This window comes from Mus caroli, unplaced genomic scaffold (genome assembly GCF_978045245.1).
Source record: "Mus caroli unplaced genomic scaffold, Mus_caroli_1 scaffold_10, whole genome shotgun sequence".
NCBI lineage: Eukaryota > Metazoa > Chordata > Mammalia > Rodentia > Muridae > Mus > Mus caroli.
Genome location: NW_028227265.1, coordinates 107,098,207 through 107,115,478, shown reverse-complemented (window position 1 = coordinate 107,115,478; position 17,272 = coordinate 107,098,207). Strand labels below are relative to the sequence as shown.

At 48.9% G+C, this 17,272-nt stretch overlaps 1 protein-coding gene across 11 annotated transcripts in view; it reads left to right on the top strand.

Annotated features, from left to right (window-relative positions):
• Positions 1–17,272, top strand: part of Ank1 (ankyrin 1) — a 177,479-nt gene that overhangs the window by 84,387 nt on the left and 75,820 nt on the right. For all 11 annotated transcript variants that reach the window (XM_085844074.1, XM_085844073.1, XM_085844068.1 and 8 more), the window contains exon 2: positions 5,964–6,065. In XM_085844074.1, the coding sequence (XP_085700200.1) occupies positions 5,964–6,065 (102 nt within the window). The remainder of the gene's footprint in view (positions 1–5,963; positions 6,066–17,272) is intronic.

The window sequence follows — 17,272 nt, the reverse complement described above, 5'->3', positions numbered from 1 at the left end:
CTTAGAAACCCCCAAGTCCCCGAAGTCCCTTAGGGAGCAGAAATGAATGGGGCACAGGAAAGCAGATCTGTGTAAGCCAGAGCCCAGCTTGGCATTATTCTTGTTATAACAATGGGAAAACTTGTGTCTGGCAACTTGAGGCACACACAGGACATCAAGTGGAAAAGCAGGACCCGGGGATGGACAGGCAGGCCTTCTGCATGTGGGCCCATCCAGCTCTGCACACACCTGTACCACAAAGCCTCCAAGGCCAGACCGGGTCCCTGCAGGGATGAAAGGGGAACCTAGGGCTCCCACTCACACAGAGGCTTCAGCGGGTATCTCTGATTTTTATTTCATTCCATCCAACTGTGGCCTGTTTAGGGTTCTGGGGACACTGCAAAGCTTTTTGACATCCTAGTTTTCTGGAAAGAAATCATAGGCATGACGGTGACCCGGGGCCTCACTTCTGTTTCTGCATAATACAACGAATAAAAGCCACGGCTACACCAAAGCTGGAACACTGTACTTTAATTCGAGATCTGACTATAGCCCCGGAGGACCAAACCTGGGTGTTAAGCTTATTTTGCACTTTGGCTGCATGAGTGGAACCCAGGCCTCATACATGCTACAGGAGCACTCTACCACTGAGCTGCTAGGTGAGCCACCTCCTCCCCACCTGCTCTCCTCCCACCCCCCGTCCCCCCCCCCGCCCCCATCCAGGATCTATGAGATCTTCTTTCCTGGAGTTCCCATGATGGCTCTGCCAAAGAAACTGCATTCTGCCCAGATTCATTTCCACCCATCTTTGCAGAGGAAAACGGGATAATCAAGACCTTGATTGGGGAAGTTAGGCTCTGCCTAACTCAGGCAGGCTCAGACCTCAGAGGAGGTGTGACCAGGAAGGCCTCCCGGTTCTCCTACTAGTATGAAATGATACATTGTCTAGCCTACAGTGAGTTTGGAACCACACTCAGAGTTACAGGGATACTGACATTTATTATCATGTTCTCAGAACACTAGCCTCCTGGACCATGGCTATTATATTAGAATAATCCACTCAAGAAGAACAAATTTGATAGTCTAAGTATTCCAGGTAACCCGGGGTTTACCCTGTCTTATAACTCTCCCTAACTCGAGTCCCAGCAACAATTCCATTCTCTTCTTCCTCTTCTATGTCCTTCTTCCCAACGTATACACAGCCTCCGAAGGCAAATAAAGCGTCCTCTAGCTACAGCTGAACTTGAGAGGAACCCTAGGACCATCTGAAAAATGATAGCAGGTGGTTAGAGAGACACCCGGGAAATACGCTAGATTCAAACCCTGGCCAATGGCTGCTAGCTGTGGGACTGGACTGGACGAGTTACTCGGCTTTGTGAGTGAGCCACCTCATCTGGTGAAGATAGAGCGAGAATAAAAACCTGCTCAAGGAATTCTTGGGAGGAGCAAATTAATCGATTGATGTTGAGTGCTTGAAAAGTAACGTGAGCTCTGAACCTGTATTGAAAGGAAGTCCAGAGATAGCACATGGATTAAATGGAAGGGATATGGGCCGAACACATAAGAAAATGTATGCTCTATTCCAACACATATGCGTGCACATGTGTACACACACACACATAGGCATGTATGCACATACACATACAAAGATACAAAGATTCATGGGAGTGCATGTGAACATACACACACACACACACACACACACACGCGCGCGCGCGCGCGCGCGCACACACACAAAACACAGAGGCTGGGGAGGAGAGAAGGGAGATAAAGACATGAAGAAGGGACAAAGACACTATAGCATGAATGGGGAGGGGTGGGGTGGGGTGGGGTGGGGTGTATATTCCTTCCATCACCAACTGTGGTAGTAAAGATCGGTGGACTGAGTGACAGAGAGCAGGCCTTCTCTGGGGATCCCAGCCCAGCCTCCTCTCACATAGCAGCCTCTGAAACTACCCGGCAGGGGATGGGTGAACTTCAAGGAGGCCAGCAACTCTGTTCTAGTTAATCAGAGCCCAGGGGCATGCATAGTATATTGCTACGTTTGCTTTCCTGGTTAGTATTTTACTCAGGTCAGTATCTTTAATGGAAGGTGTCGGGTTCTCCTGACTCCCTTTCCCTGTTAAACCGTTTAGACTGTGCTTGCACACGCCAGGCACAGGGAGTTAAATTGGAGTAGCTGAACTCGACAGATGGGCAGTGGGGGGGTTGGAAGAACAAGACAGTAGGGATGAGTCCTGTATGCCAACTAGAGTCATCACTCTATAGCCCGAGTATCATCCACCCACCCTTCAGGAGGCTCTCAAGAATGATGGCGGAGTGAAGCCATGCGCCCTTGTTACGTCAGAGGCTGCTTTAGAACTCGGCCACTGTATTCGGAGTTTTCCCCTTTCTCTCTCCCTCTCCTCTTTTACTCCTCCCACCCCCAACGTGATACCAGACTTAAAATAGGACCTCAATAAATCTATTGTAGAACTAGAGGGCGTGGCACTTAGTAGCCAGTGGGAGTGACATCCTTACGTGCACGTCACCCCGAGAATGCTGCTGTGTCTGACTACTCTATCCTTTTGAAAGGTGAAAGGCAAAGGGGCACAGCCTCACCCAGAACCTTGCCTCTAATGACCCAGGTGGCATTGGCCATTCTTTCTAGGCCTATATTTGCCTTGACACAGATGGGACCTGTGGGACCTTCCTAAATAAACTGCACCCTTACTTACCTTATACCTGGCAAAATTACCCAAATGGAAGGACAATCGGGTAAAAATTAAATTAAATTAAAATAAAATAAAACACCTTGGCATCCTGGGCTTTAGTCACGCTACTCACCTTCCTAGACTGATATGGAGCTGTAGAACTGGGGGAGTCATTCACCTCTCCAGTGCTCAGGGTAGTCAGTTCTTAAACGGGGGTGACGATTACACCCACCTTTCAGGCTGTGGTTGGTGGTAGCACACTTGCCTCGTGTGTGCAAGGCCTCAGCTGCCATCCCCAGCCCCTGTGCGGTCGGCAGTGCACTCGGCCCAGTGCCTGTTGTTGGAATTGTCCTGGTTTTGCTCGAGAGGCTGCAGAAACCCGCTAACCACTCTACTGTGGATCGGCTCCAGCTCACCTGCCTGTCTGTCCCATTCTTTCCTATCATCAGGGCTTTGAACGGGCAGTGGTACCTGAGATTGCTTCTATTTTTATCCCCACACTTTCAGGGTTTTTTTTAAATCCTGAATCCTATTATTGTGCTGTAAAAGAGAACCCAGCTCATTGGTGGAGAAGGGGCCTCTTTAACACCCTTCTGCCTAGGAAATAAATAATGTGTCTTCCCTCTAGCTGGGTTCAGAAAGCCCTCTGAGTCAGCAACCATAGCTGTCATCCAGGGAGAGGCTGTGAGTCTGCTTCTGCCGAGCACGGGGAGCCTGTGGGCAAGCCCTCCTTTTTTCATGTCTCATGCATCCCCAGCGCCCTGCTGAAGCTGGCCTCGCGGTCAGATAATACTCCAAGGGCTCCGAGGGCTTAGCACCTGCTCCCAGAAGCAAACAGCTAAAACTAGAAAAAGGATACATTTTAAAAAAAAACAACTTTTAATCTAAAATCAAGTTCCTTCCTCACCATTTCTAGATGTAAAGATACTAAATTCTTAATGTCTTGCTACAGTGTCCTGTAGCAGAGGGGCCCAGTGGGACCTTGAAGGCAAACAAGATAGATGCATGGAGCAGAGTGAGACATAACTGTGGAGTCCAGAAAGTAGCCAGGGGCAGGCCTGTAGCCACAGCCCAAAAATGCCACAGGGCACAAGAAAGGAGAGAAGAAGGCCTCCTGATGTGATGGGGCAGGAAAAGGAGCATGCCTTGGGCTGGGACTCAAATTTGCATAATAGGAATAATATACATGGGACCGAGGAAGATGGGCTCTGAGGAAAGGTTTCAGTATTCATGACTGTTTCCCACTACAGTGTATGTTTGCTATGGGTGGTGGCACAGAGGCCCTTTGTCGGGGGAGAGGTTAGTGTTGGACTGTTTAGCAGTATCTGAGATCAGTGGTTGTGGACTGCAACTCTTCTGGGTTTAGGGAACCTGACCACAGCGTGTATTAGTTTTCTGTGTCCTTGATACCAACGTGCCACAAACTAGACAGCTCAAAACAATAGGAGTTTGTCCCCTACCAGGCAGGATAACCAATTATCTAAACGAAGCAGAAACCGGGCCACGCTCTGTCTACAAGGGAAGCTTTTCTGTGTCCTGTCCTCTCCAAGGCCACCTGGCTCGTAGCTCAGCCCCCAACCCCCCTCCTCTGCTTCTCTCCTCTGGGTGCACCTCCTCTTCCATCTTCCCTAAGGACACCGAGTTCTGGATTGAGGGCTGGCCTAAGGAATCTAGGCTGATCTCATCTCCAGAACAGCAAGGTTTTGACTTCTTCACACACTCTTTGCAAAGGACGGTGGGGATGAGGGGAGGCTCTTTTGGAGCCTCCCCCGTCCACATACACACACACTCAGGCCACTGCTGCATGGCCACCCTCCCATGTTAAGCACACTCTTGCTCTGTGTTCATTGCCTGCTAATCCTTGGAAGCACCACTGAAGGTACAAGAAAGGCTTCTCCTGATTCCAGCTTTCAGTCAGGACCCAGGACAGCCACGAGGAGCCTTTTCCACCCTCCAATCCTCTCTGCCCACCATCCTGTCTGCTCTTGTGGTCCTGACTCTCACTCGCAGGCTGACATTCATTCACCTTTAATGCAAACCAGAGCTTTGGACAGCAGTGGTCTAAGTGGTACTTTTGGTACCTGTGGCAGGTGACCAAATGGCAGGCAAGGAAGGGAAAATGACTGTGGTGGGCACCTGCTTGATAAGGGCCACAGGGCACCTGCAGGAAAACTGGGAGATTAAGAGCCCCAGATGTGGGGCTGGTGAGATCTTTCAAGGGTTAAGAGCACCGATTGCTCTACCAGAGAACCTAGGTTTGGGTTCCGGCACCCACGTGGCAGCTTACAACTGTCTGTGACTCTAGTTCCATTTACATATACCTAAACAAAATACTCAAAAAAATATAGATAAATAAATATTTTTTTAAAAAAACCTAATCTGGAAGTAATAAATCATTAATTAAAAATGATTCCTTATTACAAAAATAAAAATAAATTAAAAAGGAACCTAAGATTTCAAAGCCGTGTTACCTACTTTGGAGTCCAGCTGTATGTCTTACCTCAAGCATGACCTTACACAGTCTCCTCAGCTCTCCACTCTCTGGCGACTTCTCCTGTAAAGTGGAGACCACAGAGGGACCTGCCACTTAGGGTTGTAGCTGGAGAATAATATCTGCATGCGCTTATTTCTAAAAACGTGAAGCTCACGCTGGCTTGTGTGTCTGTGTTGCTGACTCTTCGGGACCAGAGCCTGTATGATATCCTAATCCCCAGCAAGAACACAAACAGGCCAGGCCTGGAGGTATGGGCCTGCAGTTCCAGTGACGTGGGGGGACTGAGACAGGAAAATTAGAGGTTCCGGGTATTAGATTAAAGGTTCTCTGGGCTCCAGAGAGTTTGAGGCCAGGCTGAGAAATTTAGTGAGACTCTGTCTCAAAATTTAAAAAAAAAAAGTGGGGGTGGGATGCTGGGGCTGTAGTTCAGATGGTAGAGTCCGTGCCAAGCATGTGTGAGGATCTAGGTTCGATACCTAATAACAGTAGGGGCAGTGAGGGGTGGAGGGGAAATGGAGGAGGGCTCTGCAGCTTGGGAGCAGCCAAAACCAGCCTTGCTGAGTGTTTGACCCTGGAACTGGTTTGGAGTCACTCTCAAAGGTGGTCTCTCCTCAATCCTTGCAAGGCTAATCACGGGTACCAGTACCCAAAGGGAGGGAAACCCAAGCTCTAAGGCAGCTGCGCATCCTAGACCTTCAGATGCTGACACCACCACTGGGGATGTTGTGTGCACACAAGGATGCTAAGATCCATGCCACATGGGGACATTCACAGCCTGTTGTTTTCCGCCCCCACAGGCTGATGCTGCTACCAGCTTTCTGCGGGCGGCACGCTCGGGGAACCTGGACAAGGCTCTGGATCACCTGCGCAATGGAGTGGACATTAACACCTGTAACCAGGTCAGTGGGTGGAGACAGTGCATCCTCTTGGATGTCCTGAGAGCTTTGGGGCTTGCCCTGTTGCACGGCACTCTTTCCAGTGCCCCCAAAGTCTCTGGAGCTTCTGCTGAGGTTTGCTGTGTGTTAACCTTCCAGCCTAGGTCCCATTGATAGAAAGGCTACCTTGCTCTTGCAGTGGGACCGGGGCTCAGGCCAGGACTCTGCAGCCTCTCCCTTGGAAGTGGCTGTGTATCCCACTGTTGTCTTAGGAACGATCTTTTAAATTGAGCTCAGGAGGAGCCCTAAACCAATGCTGAAGCAATGGTATAGATCTCTTTACACATCAGCAGTCTTTAGGGATCCTGGGCATGACTTTTGCAGGAAACAACTTTCTGCCTTCAACATCTAGGGACTTGACCACCCTGGGGCTCTCCTACAAATGGAATCCATAGTGTTTGTCCTGCTATGCCCGCCTTCTTCCCTTTAGCAGTTTAATGTAGTAGAGGTTTGCTTGTCCTATCCCCAACAACAGCAACAAGCTCCCAGAATGCAAATGGATACCTGCCTCTGTGTTCCACCCACTCCCCACCTTGTCCTCTCCCCGCCCCTCCAGGCCTCGCTGAAATTATAGAACACAACCTTCCCCTTCCCAGGGCCAAGAGCCTCTTAGGGTTGAGTTGGTCTTGTACGAGCTTCAACCCGTAGCTACAAGAGCAAGAGAGGGAAGACAAGTATGATTGTGAGTCTGCTCATGGTGGTGGACTTGGGGTAGTGGTGGTAAAGGTGTGAGCTGGACTTGAGCTGACAGGCAGGGTGAGGAAAAGGATACTGTCGTCTCCCATATTCATCTCCCACCCAGAAAGACACACAGCCACTCACACGCAGACCCTGGACTCTCAGGGGTTTAACCAAATGTCCTATGTGAATGGAAGAGAGGATGGCTAGAGGGCTGAATGCATTGCTTTGGGCAAGGAGGCATGGATAAAGCCCAGGGTCAAGGAGGAGGTCTTGGTTGATGGGTCTGAGAGAAAAAAACAAAAAACAAAACAAAACAAACAAACAAACAAACAAAAACAGGCATCCTCCTTGCCACAACCCAGAGCCTATCTTTGGGCTGGGTGAGCAGCCCCAACCCCCAGGGGTCCCTAGATTCATCGAGTTCTAGCTGCCACAAAACTTCCAGTGGTATCAGAGCCCCAAGGAGGACTTTCAAGGGTTAATCCTCCAGTCTTAAAGGAACCCCTGAGCTGAAATGGGGCAGCTGAGTGCCAGAGGCTGTGTCTGGCTGACTGTGGCAGTGGAGGATTTGGAGGCATGGAGAGATGGCTTCATCTTGAGGGCCTCCTGTGGGGGCAGCTGTAATCCCCAGCCTTCCATCTTTACTGGCTCACTGTAGGTTTCAGAAGATGAAAGAAAGAGGCAGGTAGGCATCCTTGGTGGTTTGTTGACACCTTCTCTCCTGGGCTCCTGGCAATGTAGGGCCTGTATGTTGCCGGTGCAGAAGGGGTCCTGCCTTAGGTTTCAGACTACAGACCTGGCTGCCACACCAAGAAAACGAAAGGTACCAGGGACTGAGATAGCCCACTGCTGCGCCAAGCTCACTGTCTGTGACACATACTTTCTGCTTGCAGTTAAACACAAGCTTTTGTCTTCTGGTTAGAGGCTAGTGATGGTGGTAAGACACCCAGGCTTCACCTTATGTGAACACACCCTTCCAAAAAAGTACTCTGGAGGCAGGAGTCACAGGTGTTTGCCAAAAGAGGATAATTACTCTAGGTTTTGTATGTTGTACTCTACCTTTGATCATTCAATTCCCACATAAAAAACACGATAATAATTTTATTATTTACAATAAGGCTTAAATAGCACAAGAGCTGGGCCCATACCTACTCTCTATGCTATTAGAACCTACCTTCCTATCGATAACCCTGAGTTACTATTTACTATGTTTCATCTGGGCTGCTCTTAACTCCAATTGTCCAGCCTTTAGGGCCATGTTTTCACGACTCATGGTGACTTTCTCTTCCTCTTCTATCTTCTTCTCCTCCTCATGGTCTTCCTTAGACTCCCCAAGTCCAGAAACTCCAAACCTACCTATGGTTCTTCTGCCCAGTTATTGGCTTGTCAGCATCTTTATTTACCCATCAGAAATAACTTGGGGCCGAGGTCACATAACTCACTTGGGTCTACATGAAGACTCTCTTGTTTCTAGGGCAACCAGGTCTTAGGGGCCTGCACTTAGCATTACAATACACAGCAGAAGACCAAACTTCTTCACTTCGACATAAAGGAAATGAGCTTATATGAGAGACACGAATGCCCAGGACAGATTAGAAGTTCCTGCCACCATTCTTCTGCTTACAGAAGATACTCCCACCACCACACAACACCAGTGTCTCCATACTTCCCGCCTTGTCACTTATTCCAGCATCAATGGATCTTTAGCTCCACCCCCACATCCTGTGTCTTCCTGGGTGCAGGGACATAGATTAATTGTGGCCATTTACCCCGGTGGGCAGGAAGAGCTGATAACCAAATAATCACGTATAGCTAAGGCCAAGAAAGAAAGATGTAGGGCAGGGGTTCTCGACCTGGGATCACTAACCCATTTGCGTGTCAAATGACCCTTTTCCCAGGGGTCACCTAGGACCATAAGAAAACCCAGATATGTACACCATGAGTCACAACAGTATCAAAGTTACAGTTATGAAGTGGCAATGAAAATAACTTTATGGTTGGAGGTCATAATAGCATGAGGAACTGAAACAAAGGGTTAGGTAACTGGGAAGGTGGAGAACCACTTGTCTAGGATATTGTGAGTAGAATATAATACATAGAAGCCAGTGGTGGGTTGAATATGCTTGGCTCAGGGAGTGGCACTATTAGGAAGTGTGGCATTGTTGGAATAGATGTGGCCTTGTTTGAGGACGACGTCACTGTGGGGCGGGCTGCACTGTGGACTCTCTGCCCAGTGCAGAAGACTCAGTTTACTCCTGGAAGTAGTTAGATCAAGGTGCAGGGTTTTCAACTCCTCCAGCGCCATGCCTGCCTAGACGCTGCCATGCTTCCTGTCAAAATGATAGTGGACTGAACCTCTGAACCTGTAAGCCAGCCCCAATTAAATGTCGTTCTTATAAGAGTTGCCCTGGTCATGGTGTCTGTTCACAGCAGTAAAACCCTAACTACAACAGAGCCTGATCTAGAATTAAAGGTCAGAGGTCAGAGACAACTAAAGGTCTCTTACGTAAGCAAGAGACAGAGGAACTGAGAGCTGGGCTGAGGTTAAGGAAGGGACAGCCATTATGGGTGAGTGTAGATAGGCAAGGAGTTGAGGTAAAACTGGATAGAGCTGTTTCTTACCAGTGACAAGAGCTTGACTTTATGTGGCTGGACAACACACTCCAGGGCCTGACTAGGGTATGCATATGCGTGCACTATGTATGTGCACCTACACGCTTGCCCCAGACTTTAACTCTGAAGGGGATGGGTTTGTGAGGAGAGGAGGCCTCTCAGTGGGGAGCAACCTGCACAAAAGTGTTAGTGCATCCGCGCCAGCTAGTCCTCCTGCTTGCAGATGCAGCCACGTTAAGGAGTTGATCTTTATACTGAGAGCAAAGGAAGATGAACCTGGGGTTCTAGCATAACATGAGTACAGTCATCGGAGGTGTGGTATAAAGGCTCACACTGGCGACTGTACCCAAAACAGTGGGAGGGCCGGTTATTTGACCACTGCAGTGGGAGGGTCGGTTATGAGACACTGCAGTAGTCCAGAAGAATACTGTTGGTATCTTGGATAAAAGTAATGGCTGAGGAGTAGAAACAGAGCCAATAAGCCTGGATCATGAACTGGAATGGGTAGAGGGACTTCTGGAATGACTCCGGGGATCTGGTTTAGGAGGGTGACACTATCCATGTATTCTGGAAGCACACAATGTGTGTGTGTGTGTGTGTGTGTGTGTGTGCGCATGGTAATGTCACTGTCTTAGTCAGGGTTTCTGTTCCTGCACAAACATCATGACCAAGAAGCAAGGTGGGGAGGAAAGGGTTTATTCAGCTTACACTTCCACACTGCTGTTCATCACCAAAGGAAGTCAGGACTGGAGCTCAAGCAGGTCAGGAAGCAGGAGCTGATGCAGAGGCCATGGAGGGATGTTACTTACTGGCTTGCTTCCCCTGGCTTGCTCAGCTTGCTTTCTTATAGAACCCAGGACTACCAGCCCACGGATGGCACCACCTACAATGGACCCTCCTCCCCCCTGATCAGTATTTGAGATAATACCTTACAACTGGATCTTATGGAGGCACTTCCTCAAGGGAGGCTCGTTTCTCTGTGATAACTCCAGCTTGTGTCAAGTTGACATAAAACCAGCCAGGACAGTCACTAATTGAGTAGTGTAAGGACAGATGGCAGTGGGGATAGACAGACAGCAGCAGGGACTTTTGAGACTGGAACTCAGATGGGAAGGGAAGATGACCTGAGACAGGTCCCCACAAGTAGCTCATACTAGCACCATGAAAAGGGATATGAGCCACTCAGTATACAGCCACACTGTAGAGTCATTATCTGCATGTTTATTAGGCAGCTACTGTGTGCCAGGCTCCATTCTAGGTACTGTACTAGCCTGGCAGAGGACACAGGTTGAGTATTACAGGCTAACAAAGGGAAGACACAACAGGCAAGAAAGCGTGCTAAGTAACATCCTTATGGGATGATTGGTACCTGGCAGGCAAAGATAACTTTTGAGAGACCTGGACAAAGGAAGGGAGAGAGCCTGCTGGTTTCTGGGAATAGAAGTGTGTGGAACCCCGGTAAGGAAGTGTTGCCTTGTCTGAGAGCAGCAAGGACAGTGCGGCTGGAGAGTGTTGCCCCGGGGGTGAGCATACTCCTGCCAGGCCCATCTTCATATATCCAGCTCTCGGTGCCATCTAGAAACCGTTCTGTAGAATCAAATGTCATAGCCTGGAAACTACGGTGATTAAAAATAGACTGTGTAGGGTGAGCAGATTGGCTTTTCCCACTGCCAACTAGCCACACGAAGGGAACAGGGGACAACCCCAGCTCATGGCTGCACACGTCAGGCTAACGTGGGACCATCGGAGCCATGCACTGGAACTGAAGCAGCAGAGGGCCTCTGGGGTGGCCACGGTGGTACATCTGCAGTCCCAGTGCTGAGTGTGTATGTTCGAGCACTTCTGTATTAGATATGGGGAGAACCACGGCCTGCCCTCAAAGAACCTCAAAGATGCAGGAAGCCTGCCTGCATCTGGGAGGGTACAGATGATTCTCCTGGCCACGTAGGAGCCAGAAAAGATTTTGATGTCTGCCACATGTACCTCCTGTTGTGACATGCCTTGCATAGGCCAGTGACAGGTGAGCCCCACATCGCATCTTCCATTGCTCAGAAACAAGGACCTTCAGAGGACTGCAGGCGTCTCATTAGCATCCTGGGACATGCAAGAAGGAGAGCGAGGAGGGCATTTCTCAAGCTTGGGAGGCTGACTCCAGACCAATAGGTGGACCTGTTGATGTCTTGTGTTACCTGTTGTTTTAGACCTCCTGGCAAGCCTAGAATAACATTAAACCACGTGGTTCTGGATTCTGCCCCACAGACATGCAGAAAACCTTCAAACTCTTAAGCCTTGCTTCCTGGGTGCAGCTCTGGGCAGTGATGATGGGCAGAGACTGTACGGTTCCACATCTGGTACTGCAAGTGTGTGGCTTTCGTCAAAGAAAGAGAAGAAGGCAAGGCCTGTGCTCTGGAGCCTGCTGGAGCTTCTGTCAAAAGTCTGGGTTATTTTTTAAAAGGGAAATAGTGTTTCTGGTTTAGCAGGAGCTACTCCATTTGATGTCCATCTTGCTGGTTATGAGGAACAGCAGACAGTTGAAGAGCAAGGTATTCTTGGTTGCATGGAGGGATATGTCACCGTTACTGTTTCCTCATCATGGATGTCTCAAGAGCTTCCCTGATCTGGCCACTTCGAGTGCCCACTTCTGTTTACGTGAAGAGAACAGGTCCAGGACAAATGAAGCTGAGGGCAGCAGAGCCTTCCAGATAAAGCACCCGCTCTAGCAATGCCAGACAGCTAAAACACCCAAGCGGAGGTCATGGCTGCTTAGGACCATCTGCCTGGGCCTCCTTCCTCCCTTCCTCCCTTCCTCCCTCCCTTCCTCCCTCCCTCCTTCCCTCGCTCCTTTCTTCCTCCTCTTTCTAGTGAAGGAAAGAGAAGGGTAATTGTCTAGTTATGGTTCATAAATGTGTCCATGTGTTGCCAATCAAGCCATCTCCCACATTCCAGAGGCTAGGAAAGGACAGGCTAGCGCCATCAGGTGTGCAAAGTGTGTGCATTAGTGACTAGCATGCTCCAGCACACGCCAACACACACAAGCGCACACTAGCACACACCAGTGACCATGGGAACAAAGAACACAGGGTCATCAACAGGTGCTCGGATTATACACATCAGGGAATAACTCAGAGCCACCCATAATGCATCAGTGTCTCATTAAGGAAAAGACATAAAAGCACCTCCCCTTGGAGTCCGTTGTCCAAGGGCAAGTCCAGATTTGAATTCTCTACTTCATGCTTCCTGTGTTGTCCTCCCTCTGTCTACCTGGAAGGTGTCTGAATATGCGCCTGCTTGAAGGCTGTCTTGTGGATCTGTTGTCCTTGCGTCTGTGTCTGTGCCTTTCTGCGTGTGTCTCTGTGACTGTCTAGTGTATGGCTTGTGTGTGTCTGTTCCGTTTTTATTAAACAGCGGAGCACATCACAAGGGAAAGGAAGGGAATGCTTTAGAAATCCTTAACAGACTTTTACAAGGGGTTAAGTCACTGGCGCCAGCTGATCCCGGATGACTGAGACAATAAACATCAGTTCATCAATCCTTCCTCACAGCTGACGGCTTTCAACCTTTACGGTAGATTTTAGGAAGCTGCTCTCAATTTCTGTGTTTGCTGCTTTCAGAGCCTGCATTGTTCTGGCTCAGGAGCGTGGAAAAACACAGAACTCGTGATCACTGCTATTCGTTATCTACCTTATAAAAGCTGATCACATGAGCAATCCAAGATAAGTCTGAGCACATAGTAGGATAGCAGTCTTAAGTGACTTCAAGGTATATTATTGACTCTGGTGGTGTGGTCCAGCAAAAGTTCTAGTCTCTCAGAACGTAAGAGATATCTTCATTCTATTGCATCTCCAAGGTCAGGAAGGGAAGCAGATCCATCATTGCAATTTGATGGCTGTTGACTTCACAGTATGAGGACCAGACATGATCCTCTCACTCACAAGAGAGAGGGTGTGGGGGGGGGGGGGGGAGAAGGAGAGAGAGGGAGAGAGAGAGGGGCTGCACCTGTGTCAGGTTGTGTGGGTGCTCTTTCTTTCTTTCTTTCTTTCTCTCTCTCTCTCTCTCTCTCTCTCTCTCTCTTTCTTTCTTTCTTTCTTTCTTTCTTTCTTTCTTTCTTTCTTTCTGTTTTTGTTTCGAGACAGGGTTTCTCTGTGTAGCATTGGCTGTCCTGGAACTCACTTTGTAGGCCAGGCTAGCCTTGAACTCAGAAATCTGTCTGCCTCTGCCTGCTAAGTGCTGGGATTAAAGGCATGCGCCACCACGCCCAGCTTTCATTCATTTCTTTAGGAAACATTCCATTTGTCCAGCTAAGCTAGAACCTGATTACAAATGAGAACAAGACCTCAGAAAAGCCAGGCTTTGGGGACACAATGGCTGGAGAACAGATATGTACAGTTGTAAGTGATAGAGCTTTTAGAGAGAATCTTTGATTACCGTTCTATTACTGTGATGAAACACAACAATCAAGGCACTTGTATAAGGGGGCATTTAACTGGGAGCTTGCCTACTGCTTCAGAGGACTATCCCTTAACCATCGTGGTGGGGAATATAGTAGTGGCAGGCAGGCATGGCACTGGAGCAATACATCTGATCTGCTAATTGCAGACAGAGTAGCATAGGGTTGGAATGGGTGTTTGAAACCTTAAATCCCACCCCCAATGACACAGTTCCTCCAATAAGCCACACCTCCTGACAGTTCCACCAATTTCAGGCCAACCATTCAAATTTATGAGCTTCTGGGGGCCATTTTCACTCAAACCACTATGGAGAGTATTTCTAAGTTCCCTGGAAACATGCTTCAGTGAGCAATTCCCCTTTAAAAAGTAGGGTTTGGACATGATTGAGAGGCAAGTAGGCTTGCTAAGAAAAATGACCATCTCTCAACTGCAGTCTTGAGCAGACTGACCCCTCTGGTTGGTGGGGGAGACCCAAATACAGAACTGCCCTGACTGAGAGAGACTATGGTATGACTTAGCCTGGAATTCTTACTATTTGGTGGTGAACTTGACCCCTTTTTCATTGTTACAGGCACGTCTCTCCATCCATGTACTGACCGGGCTGAGCCCTGCTCAGTTTTTGAGCTAGGATGTGTTCAGGTGGTGCAGTTATAGACTGTATCTAATAAGCATGCCGCTGATTTTAGTATTGGTTTTTAAAATTTAGCAGCAAAACGGATGCATGCTCTGCTTACAAATCAAAACTGTACAGAAATAGACAACATCTGAGAGTCTCCCCTCCCCCACCATGCACACCATTGTTGGCAGTTTGGTGGGCATTACTGTCACACTTTTCCCTGTGCCAGCAAAACATACATCCGGAGAGTTCCCTGCAGATGCTGATTGCTTCGTTCATATACCAGGACGGTAGGCAGGTCATCATTTTCAAGATGTGTACTATTGGGATAGAGAGATGAACGGTAATACCGGTCACAGGCCCCTCTCCTCCCCAGACTTTCCCCTCCTACTGCCCTTCCTCGGGAGGTCTGGTTCTCTTGGTGTTTTGTTTTATTTTTTTTAAAAGAAAACTCAAGATCTCGGACATAGAATCTTTCTAGTACAAGGGAGATATTCTTAGCTGCTGAGCTCCATTTCCGAACCCTTCCTCTCATTAGCGTGAACTCGAACATCCTCTCCCCTCCACTCCCCAGGGCCCTGAAGCCTTGGCAGTGGGTTTATTGCTGAGCTGTGGGATTTTGGAGCATGGGGCCCACCACAAGCTTTGAGCAACCACACAGCAGAGGGAAGGCGATCTGAGGTCAGAAACTGCTGCAGTCCCTTTTAGCTTTAAGTGAAGCAGGTCACAGTGCCTCCCCTCCTCCTGAGTATAACTAAACTATGATCCTTTAAGAGATACCTGGGAAGAAAACTGAATTTAGCTTGTAATAAAGCAAAGAAGGAAGAAATGCTTAGAGCCAGCTCGTACCTTGTCGCTCTGCCTCCTCCCTCTCTAAGTTGGTACAGTCCTTCTGGATGCCTGCACTCCTCAATTGTCCCTGTCTCTGGAGGAATGCGGGCTTACAGAGGAGGAAAGGGTAACCACCCCCCCTCAACCCTGACAGTTGTTCAGCTCCATCTGCCTCCCAAGTCATTAAACGGCAAGATGGAATATTTTTAACAGACTTTCCCCCACCAAGTGGTCTCTGCAGAGGCATAAACCCTCTAAAGCAGAAACGATGGCAGGTGGCTGGTCCTCATCAGCGGGCATCCGTGTGAGGTTGAGGCTGGTCCCTTGGCGTGATTTGATGGCATGCAGGGCAGGTTATATACTTACCGGAGAGCATCAGATCCCTGCTCCTGGCTGCTCTTCACAGGCCCTGAGAGGAGACTTGGTGTTATGTGGTCAAATCTCCGAAAGACCGTCACAAAAAAAACCTAGCTCAGCCCCAGCCTATTAACTAGAACTTTGAGCTGCCTCTTTCTCCATGGCCTTTCTAAACCTTTGCCTCCATTCCTCTCTCCTGTCTTCTTTCAAGCTGTAGTTGTTTTACATCTACAGAAACTGTACATAAGAATAGTACAAAGAGCTGCTGCCCTACTGCTTGCTTTGTGACTGCTTCTCCCTGTCTTCATATCTGTTGGCCTTCCTACCCACCCAAGACTTTCTGTGTTTTCTAGGCACAAAAAAGCACCCACCTGGCTCCCATGTGTGCCCAAGCCAACATCCTACCCAGAATTCAACTGTCCCTCTCCATACCCTCCCTTCCCTTCTGTCGGTCTCTCCTTTCTCCTTCCTCTTTCTGCATCCCCCTCCCCACCTTCTTGCCCTCCCGTCTTGTTCCAAGGGTCTTCCTAGGTATACGCTTGGCCTATGGTGACAGGATCAGCTCCTCAGGCTCAGCCCATCTCTCCTTTAACCCTGTCCCATTCAGTGGTTTAAACCTCAGTGACGGACATGTGATGTTAAAAATCCAAGTTGTGGCGAGGGGCGTCCCTTTAGTCATTTGATTTCTGTGTAGTGTCTCTGTCATTCGTTCAGGCTTCCCTCACTCTCTGCCTTGGCCACCCAGGTTCATCCTGAGTTTCTTGTGCTAGTGCAGGCTCCATGGATTACCACCTGTGGCTACTGTGTTGGTCACATCCCAGTCAGTGGGTGGCTTTTTACTCTGAACAGTGGAAATTAGATACCCATTCTCACTGCTGTGCCTATTGTCCCTCCCTCTCAACCAAGACCTGCGCAGGAGAGTGGGGGCTCTAAACAGACACTGAGATGCATAAGCTCCATGAAGATATTCTGACCACACCAGGAGTTAAATTGATGCCTGGTTCTTTTTGGTTGTTGTTTTGTGTCTTAGATAGTTTTGTGCCTTCTTAAAGTAGGTAGGGTCATTTTGAAGGTGGGGTGCTCCGTGGAGTTCCTGCCCTGACCTCCTTCGATAATGAACAGTGATGTGTAAGTACAAGGCTAATAAACCCTTTCCTCCCCCAAGTTGCTTTTGATCATGATGCTCCACCACAGTGAGAGGGACCATAATCAAGAAAAATGTAGAGGTGGAAGCTGGGAGCCCTTAGTCGGAAAACCCCATCTGAGGCTCTGTGCCCCTCAACAGGGTGAGATGAGTGGACAGGAGGTGTGAGGGCCTTGTATTCTGGGACCATCAGCATCAGCCTCCGAGGTATCTCTGCCAAGTCCCGTGAGCTACGGAGCCTCGGGATACCAGGTGCTTACTGTCTGAAGCTTCCCTCTGCCCCTGACTGGATAAGTGCTACGTTTCCGGTGACATGTCAACTGTATTTGTACATTTGGAACTCAATTAGTGTAATTGGGGCAATCAGAGCAGCTAAACAGAGGAACAGTTTACTGAGAACAAATGTCTGGAGTTGTGTTTCTGCCAATGGAGTCTCTCACAGTTGGTACAAGAAAACACTCTAAGTTAAGCCATGCGGGCG